We start from the raw sequence: 8717 nt of genomic DNA, 5'->3' as shown, positions 1-8717 counted from the left end.
TTTTTTTTTTAATTGGTATTTTTGACCATTTTATCCTTACACCTAACCGATGGATTGGTATCGAATTGGTTAAGATTGAGGATCGATCTTGATCGAAAACTAATCTAATCCATGCAATCCTCATTGTTATGATCTAATTTTTAAAACTATCGTAGTAGCATTAATAATGACTTTACAAATTAATAGATTATAAACTGAAAACTTGTATCTAAAATTAACCAAATGGACCGCTAATAAACTAGACAAATCCATCTTTTTTTTCCAGGCTAACAGGTATTCAAGCTTTCGGCCTGATTAGTCCCTAGGGTTTATATTTTTTTTATTTCATTATTTATGATTTTATTTAGAAATAAAAAAATACTCTCTATTTGAATCCAATAAAAATAGTTTAAAAATCAAATTCCAAAAGGATAAAAAGTCATTTCCATAGTCCAAGAACAAAAACTTAATTCTCAATTGTAAGAGTAATTTTTAACTTTTAAATTTTGAGGTTTTTCTCAATTTTAAAAATTTTATTAAACTTATCATAGTAAAACATTGCTAAAGATCAAAAGTCCGGTAAAATAATTTTTTATTTTAATATTTATAAAATTTTCATTCAAGCAAGTTTAGCATTATTCGCTCACTTTAAATAAGTTTTCAGAACAAAATTTTGTTATTACAACTCAGATTTAAGTAATTTTAGACTTGTTAGAAAGTTGTCTATATGCTATACCTAATGCAAAAAGTCTCATATAAAAATAAAATCATTTGATTAGTCAAACTTATTATAGAATAAGAACATTTCTACAAATGTTGATTTTTTATGACTTGGTGTGGCTTAATATTGATTTTTTTATGATACCAAGTATATGTAACATACTAAATAATATTAAAAAAAGAGAAAAAAAAAAAAATAACACTTGGGCGCATTGTTCACCTTCTCGCCTAAAACGCTTGGATAACCCTCCAACACCTTGGTTCTCTTTGATTCTATGATCATACTAGAATTGAATGAAAACCATTCAATCTTCACCGAAAGCAGTGAAAAACATTAAACATTCCATGTGAGTGGCCTAAGAAAATAAGGAGTTAAACTTAGAACCACACACTTCCGAGTGTCCCTTCCAACTCCACTACCCCTTGGGGCAAAACAAATAAAAACCAGTTTCTTAAAGCTTGAGATGCATACTCTAATTTGGCTGCTTATTTTTTGATCAGTTTGAACATTTGATGTTTTGATAGCTTTGAATAGCCATTTAATACTCTGATGGTTCAAGACAAATTAGTCATAAATAGCATCTCATGCTTATTAACAGTAAATGAGTTAATAATTTGTGATGGCAATTGGCTTCAGTGGAGCAGCACCATCATTTAATGATACTTAAAAATAAAAAGAACTATATATACGAACTTGTTGAGTGTGGTCATCATTCATCAATAAGAACTATATATACACACAGGTTCAGGAGAATCAGGACTCTTATAATATCTAAAGTTAGACAAATCTAAACAAAGATTTTTTTTTTTTTGGGAGGAGTGGGGTGGGGGGGGGGTAAAGTTTAACAAAGAAAACTGGAAGTAAAGAATAGCATGACGAAATGACTTCTAACATTTCATATAGGGCTAGCATTGGGGCAGGTCCTCAACTCTCCACTTTCCACACAATGTTTGAATGCGGTGAGGTTAATGGTCATACCCTCCCAGTTGTTGGATGGTTACTGCACTTCACCACTCATTGTAGACAAATTAGACTTTGTTTTTTTCCCCATAAAAAAAAGGAGAGCGGATCAGGTTCATGTACGAGAACGTCCCTAGTCCGTGGATTTATAATCAATTTTCTCTCTCTTCATTTGATAGATCCTGAATCCACGGACCAGGGATGTTCTCGTACATTCTCATACGTGAACCTGATATGTTCACTAAAAAAACCCCTCATCTGAATTGTATCGGCCAATCTACATCAATATTTGTCTTGGTCCATATGGTTGAGTTGATACCGATTCCTAAAACCCTGGCTACGGTTATCAACTGACCAGTTCAATCAAGTTTTAGTTGGGCTAATCGATTTTAGTCTAATATTGATCACATGTTCAAAACTTGGAAACAACCTCTTCTGTGAAGCCAGTGGGTATTGCTGCGTACTTTTACCCCTTTTAGATCCTGTAGTAGCGGGAAACTCATACACTAGGTTCTTATCGTTCCATTGGGTTAAGCTGAAGTCGAATTGTTTGGAACAATGAACTGTCTCTTAGCGTGCAATTTGGTTCAACATGAATTGAACCTTTTCCCATATTTATTTTCATGTTTTTCCTCAAAAATCAACATACATATATTTTTTGGGAGAACACTAACTGATCGCGTGACCTATACACTAGAATCAGGGCCAACAGGAGTGTGTGTTGGTTGCAAAAATGGCATCATCAGGTAGCATTCTTTTCTCCATATTTAAAAAAAAAAAACTACTCATTTGCATGTGTCTACACCTAGACTCAGGCTAGCACAAAAAGACTACACTAAAGATGCCTTTGCGTGGCCTCCCACTGGTTTGCACACTGATATAGTGAATGTGCAAACGGGTAGCATCCTCTTGCCTTTTTTTTTTTTTTCCTAATAAAATACCAAAATACATACTAATCACCAAAACATTATTCGATATGCAATACATCCAAGAGTAAGCACTACCGGAGTATGATTTGTGGATGTAATGTCAAGTTCTCATTATGTGAACGAGTGAATATGTGATTATTAAGACTTAAAAAGAGTCTTAAGACTTCTCTATATGACTCCAAGACTGAAGACTCAGCAACTGTGTTAAGGTGGGTAATTCTATGGTTCTACAAACTATAAAAGATCTTTGCCATGTAGAGACAACATGGGGATCCTTTAACTTGTCCTCTGCCACCGGTTACATTGCTTCACATGCCAACAGTAAAGGGGGTTCCAACAACAAAAAAAAAAAAATCTCTTTTTCTAATAATAATAATACAAATTTTCTTTCAGTCATGGTCAAGGGAGGATCTTATGACCAAAGCCACCGATCGAAGAGGATATCACGCAATAGTGGAGAATAATTTCAGCCACATGTAAATAGGAGGGACGGGTGCAGGGAAATGCAGCTATTAATGGTTGTACTTTTCCTTCACACGGTGTAAAAGAAAATTTTCTCCAAATAAAAATAATGTGCCAAATCTAAATAAAATAAAATGATTTTCAATTACATTGAGAATTATCAAGAAATGATTTTCTTCTAAATAAAGAATGAGGTGCTAGATTCCTCTTAAGGAGTTCAACTCAGGTGGGCTTGGGTAGGTAAATTCAAGAATTTTAAATCAAATTGATGCAAAGTTGCATCTGAATCCAACCTAGTTGCAGCTGTGAGATCTCTATCATTTCATAGGAAGGGTGTTTTTCAATAGATACAATTTTAATTTGGTGATTTATATCAATCATATGTCTTAATCTTACAATGCACATTTTCTTTATATTTTCAATGATACTTATTTAATTCATAAGCTTTCCTAGATACACATCTCCAGACGAATACCCCTATCTTTGCCATGTTAAGAAATATGTGATGTGGCGATTCCAACCATTAGGGTATACCCAGTACAACCTTACCCCTGCTTTCTGAATAGATTGTTTTTTATTCGAAACCATGATTACTAGGTTACAATGGAGCAAAATTACTCTCTTGTATGACCATGCACCTTGCGTAATCCCTAACATTGTTTAAAATTTGTTCAATAAAATATTTTACCATGTGACATGCTCCATCTATGTTGAAACTTGATCTCATGGACTTGCCACATTATAAAATTAGACTTGCATTTATGGTACCTTTCCGAGACTTCTTTGAGGAAGGAGGAGTTGCACGAGCACCCCTATTTAATTCGTATCTTTGATTTCAATTTTTTTAATTAAAAAAAATAATAAAATGACTGTTTTATTTATTATAATAAGAGAAAATTCCACCACCATTGATACTTTTGTGTACATACACACGATGCAGAATGCAGAGCATAAAAACTCTGCAAAAGGCAGCACATTCGCTAGGTCTTTTTTTTTTTTTTTTATGAGACTCCTTGTACATTTGAGCGCAGCGCAATTTTTTTATATTGAAATTGCTTATCCTCTCTATTTGCAATCAAAGGGTATTGTTTTCCCTCCATGGGGCTGTTTGCACCAAAAAAGGTGTTCCCCGCCCCAACCCTCAGTGAGCTTGTTTGCATTAAATAGGAACAGTGTTTCCCCTCCTCTCAACTTTTTTTTTTTTTTTTTGAAGCTACCATGGTTGCTTGATAGCCTCAGGAACCATACATAAATGAACTAACAAAGGCTACTCACATTTTTATGAATGAACACAGGGGACTGATATTTTTGAGACAAACATTCTGACTTTATCAACACCATGTTTATGAAAAAATATTTTGAACAAAATTTTCCTTTTACTTTTTTTGTTAGAACTAAGTTTTCCTTCGCCATGTGATAAAGTTTACCACTATATCCGAGGGTTCATAAATTGACAAACCCTTATATAGTTTTAGTACATTTTCCAAAAAAAAAAAAAACCCTAATGAAACCCCCTATGTGTATTAAAGCACTTAAGGTGATTGAAAATCAATTTACCATGGGTGAAGGGAAACCAAGTCATTTTTTTTTTTTTAATTATTGAACTTTCATATATTTAAAAAATGAGAGAGGGTTCTCTCTTTTCGAATCTTTCAATGGGGGAGGAGACTATTTTAGAAATATAAGGGATGTGCAAAAGTGATCTACATACATACTGGTGTTGTGAGAATTTTTTCCTTTAAAAAATACATTACAAAATGATGTAATTATCTTTTCTCATCTCTCTCTCTCTCTATATATATTTTATTTTTATTTTTATTTATTTTTATTTTTTTAACTATTGTATGATCTTAAACTCTACGGTAGATTTTAAGGTGAATCAATGCCTAGATAAAGGAGGGTAGGTGCATCAGATTGATAACATGCATTGTAAAATTTTAATCAAATCATTTAGCATGGATCCTAGAGTTTTATATTTTTGACCTCATGATAGGGTGTCTTCCAAATGTAGCACTGCATTAATTGGATAGTGAGTAAGGGTTAGCTAAGGCATCGCAGCAAGTAATGCACCCCTTTAACACTCCATTGTGGTAAGAAGGGGGAAGGGGAAAGAGCTCTTACACCATGGATGAGTGCAAGTAATTAAAAAACTTACTCCATAAGTGTAGGATGAGGTTTCATGAGAGCAAGTTTAGAAATGATAGAAATAATGAGAAGAATCAACATGCAATGTCAATTGATCGATTCTCTCTGGCCATCGACCAAGGGCCATGTTAGTTTCTTATTGTGTGACATTTAGCCATTAAAACATATGGTTTACTAGCTGTTACTATTTGCAGTTCTTTTTTGTTTTTTTATTTTTGGGTAGTTCACTACTATAATGCACACTAGGCATTGTGATTTTTCTGTTGTCATAATGATTGTGTCATACGTTAGATGCTTTATTGCTTCCTCATAATCGAGATCAATCACCAACTGGGCATTGGAAGGCCAAAAAGCGTAGGCACTTAACTGTTTTGTCAACTTGGGTTTGGGTCTTAGTTGAATTGGGAAGTGTACTGGATTGTCTTGCTCATTGACCCCACAAGAAATCCTTGCAATTCTGTAGTATATTCATTTAAACTAATTGGCTGGAAACTCTTAAATCACAGTCTATCTGGAAGTGGTCAACTTTCCTTCTGTATTTTTTTTTTTTTCTGATCAATATTCTTCCCATCAGATCGGGTTACCTGTAGTCATGATGGTGTTACTTACATATTCTGATATTCACATTGTCTTTAACTTCTGTATGGTAAATCATTGAGACATAATTAGTTTTTCCAATACCTTTTTCTTTTTGTTCCAGAAACAATATGGGAGGGAGCGATGAATGGGACAATCAAATGATGGATTCCTTGAAAAATTTTGACCTTAGCAGTCCACAGGTCAAGCAACAGTTTGGTGAGTTTCGAAGTGCCATATCTTTTAAACCAACCCAACAAAAAAGGACCCCTTTTTTTCTTCTTCCTTTACAAGATGCATTTCTATGCTTTTTGTTGAGCTCTGCATAGGGGTAATCTAACAAATTGAAGTGGAGATATATGCAAAATAAACATCTAGGTAGAAGTGGGAATAAATAATACTTCTGTAAGGACTTTTGACTGTAGCCATTCCCAAAAGATTTTTTATGTGTTTATGTGACAATTCTTAGGCAGATAAAGCAACAGAAACATGAAACTAAGGTGAAGGTACAAATCTTACCCATAGGTTTTTTTAATCTTTCTGTAAATAGGACCAATTTTGTGCTACACCTTCACATGAGAAAAGAGAAAAAAAATTGTCATTGTATTGAGCATCAATGTTATACAACAAAACTTTGAAATCCTTTTTTCCTTGGATCTTCATGATCGTTAATTGATGTCTGAAGCATTCAATGTTTTATTCTCGAGGCTGTTCTCACTCAAAATACCCTTAAAATGTTTATTTCCTTCACATGATTCGGACGCAGGCCACCTAAGAGGTTAAAAGCACGTACCCTCTCCAAAATAAGCTCTTATTTTATGAATGAAATTCCCCCCACTGAGTTTCTAAGAGTACTTTTATGAAGCAGGCTACTGACTATGCATTCTGAGACTCGTGGGGGCCCATATATCCTCTCCTCTAGGAGCTTATATGGTTATGCTGCAGGACATTGTGCTTGACCATCATCTTGGCCTACCTTTCCAATCGACCCAGCTTGGATTTTACAAAGCCGCCTGTATAGCTTCAACATTCATTTGAATTTGATTATGACCCTTGTCACTAAGCTCTTAGCATGCTATTGTTATCCTATTGTCTTGTTTAGTATAATGATTGGTGGAAAATATTTTATCAAGACTCAAGAGCCTTTGGTTTCTTGCCCCTAGCATTACTAGATCAGGTGACTAAGACCTCATTCTCCTTGATTTTGTATATCCTCTGTTTTACAGACCAAATTGGGCTTACACCTGAGGAAGTCATTTCAAAAATTATGGCGAACCCTGAAGTTGCCATGGCATTTCAAAATCCGAGAGTGCAAGCTGCTATCATGGATGTATGCTGTGACTTGAAGTTTTGCTTTTTTTTGTTTTTTTGTTTTTTTTTTTTGTTTTAAATGTGAAACTCTCTGACAATAATTTACTTCTGCAGTGTTCACAGAATCCTCTGAGTATAGCAAAATATCAAAATGACAAGGAGGTGAGCACTTAAATTGGAATGGAATTTTCTGAGCAAATATCTTGCTTCTATCTGGTTACTCATAATCATGCATGGTAAAATATATGGTTCATGGGTACTATTTAAATGAAAATTCCATTGATCATTTGCTCCTGGAACTTTTTTGGATGGTTCATGAGAACTAGTATAGTATTGTAAACTTCAGATTATGGTATTCTATTGTCACTTTAGTTTATGGCTGTTTTCTGCAAACTCTCCAAGTTGAATGATTTTGTTGTGACAACTTTCTATTTGATCTCTTTGCTTCAGGTTATGGATGTTTTCAACAAAATCTCAGAACTCTTCCCTGGGGTGACAGGTTTACCTTGACTCCCCAGATTCCGAGATCCAAGTGTACCTATCTTACTTCTGCATGACCATGTGCCAAGGTGGACGTCTTTCATGACGCCAGTTGTTAAAAGTTGGGATCTCTTACCAGTCCTGAGTGATGTGATGAAGGTGACATCTTCATTGCCCCTTCCTTGGTTTTGAAAATGTATTTTTGTCTACTGAGTCCCTGGTGCATTTCAAATGCTTTTCTTGCTAGCAGTGCTGAATGTGTGCTCTGTATCCTCTTTTCTAATTAAACAGATGTGTCCATCCTATTTAGGCTGTAAAAATTATAGAGATGTAGTAACTACTTCGCTCTATATGCATCTTGTCTGTGATGGTACTCAGCATAATTTGTTCGAATTTATGTTTTAGTTCAAGAAACCAACTGGCCATGGATTTTGCAATTTCCTTTTTCCTTTTATAGTATTTGGAGCAGTAGTGAAATCAGAATAATCAGCAACTGCGGCATCAGCAACCAAATGGAGGCTGGAGGCAATATCCATCTAAGTTCCAGAATGTCTTATGAATAGCCAGAAACTGGGCTTAGAGATGAGCAGCAAAATTTTCTAGAGATGTGCAACCACCTTACTTTCAACAAAATACATGAGGCAAGAAACATCAATAAACAAACCAGTGGAATCCCACTGAGGCTCAAATTTGCAGGGCAAGACTACATGTGTTAGATTACAAGGAAGTAACAACACCTATGATGCTAGAGCAAGGCAAACTGCAAATCTATTGAATTACTGATGGAAGAGGAGAGAACTTTGATGGAACACTGACCATGATGAAACAATGCTTATCTCGAACGATCACGTTACCAAGAGGATGAGCTTGAATTGATTCCTGGCTTAGAAGCAAAGATTTCCTAGTTATACCTGCAAATAAAGGCGGAGGATTTTCAATTGGGTTATTATTAAGAGTGAAAAGAAGGGATCAAAGGTGCACACCCAAGAACTAGAGGATTAGAAATCTGAGGAATGCAGGGGAAAACAGTGTTTGCCTATGTGTATAAGCAGCAGGAATGGGAGGCAAGTAGCCAAAGAGTCAGCCAGGTTTGTAACATAAAAGACTTGAGAACTCTTGCTTATATTAGAAACAAGCCATACTCTTTTGGGGAC

The 8717-nt window shown here is 34.9% G+C and overlaps 1 protein-coding gene across 1 annotated transcript; it reads left to right on the top strand.

Annotated features, from left to right (window-relative positions):
* The first annotated feature begins 5839 nt into the window (after positions 1-5839).
* LOC122067020 (protein TIC 40, chloroplastic-like) lies at positions 5840-7977 on the top strand. Its single transcript, XM_042630867.1, has 4 exons — positions 5840-5991; positions 6999-7102; positions 7198-7245; positions 7534-7977. Exons 1-4 carry the CDS (start codon positions 5904-5906, stop codon positions 7591-7593), a joined length of 300 nt encoding a protein of 99 aa, XP_042486801.1. The 5' UTR covers positions 5840-5903; the 3' UTR covers positions 7594-7977.
* Positions 7978-8717: the final 740 nt, after the last annotated feature.

Source organism: Macadamia integrifolia, unplaced genomic scaffold (genome assembly GCF_013358625.1).
Source record: "Macadamia integrifolia cultivar HAES 741 unplaced genomic scaffold, SCU_Mint_v3 scaffold2671, whole genome shotgun sequence".
Lineage (NCBI taxonomy): Eukaryota > Viridiplantae > Streptophyta > Magnoliopsida > Proteales > Proteaceae > Macadamia > Macadamia integrifolia.
Note: the sequence above shows the minus strand (reverse complement) of the source record. Positions and strands in the feature narration are given on the sequence as shown.

Excerpts from the sequence above, each read along its gene's own strand:
- LOC122067020 (XM_042630867.1), top strand. The coding sequence starts at position 5,904 with ATGGGAGGGAGCGATGAATGGGACAATCAAATGATGGATTCCTTGAAA. Across the intron at positions 5,992-6,998 it reads ACAGGTCAAGCAACAGTTTG|ACCAAATTGGGCTTACACCT; the intron begins GTGAGTTTCGAA and ends TCTGTTTTACAG. Across the intron at positions 7,103-7,197 it reads TGCAAGCTGCTATCATGGAT|TGTTCACAGAATCCTCTGAG; the intron begins GTATGCTGTGAC and ends TTACTTCTGCAG.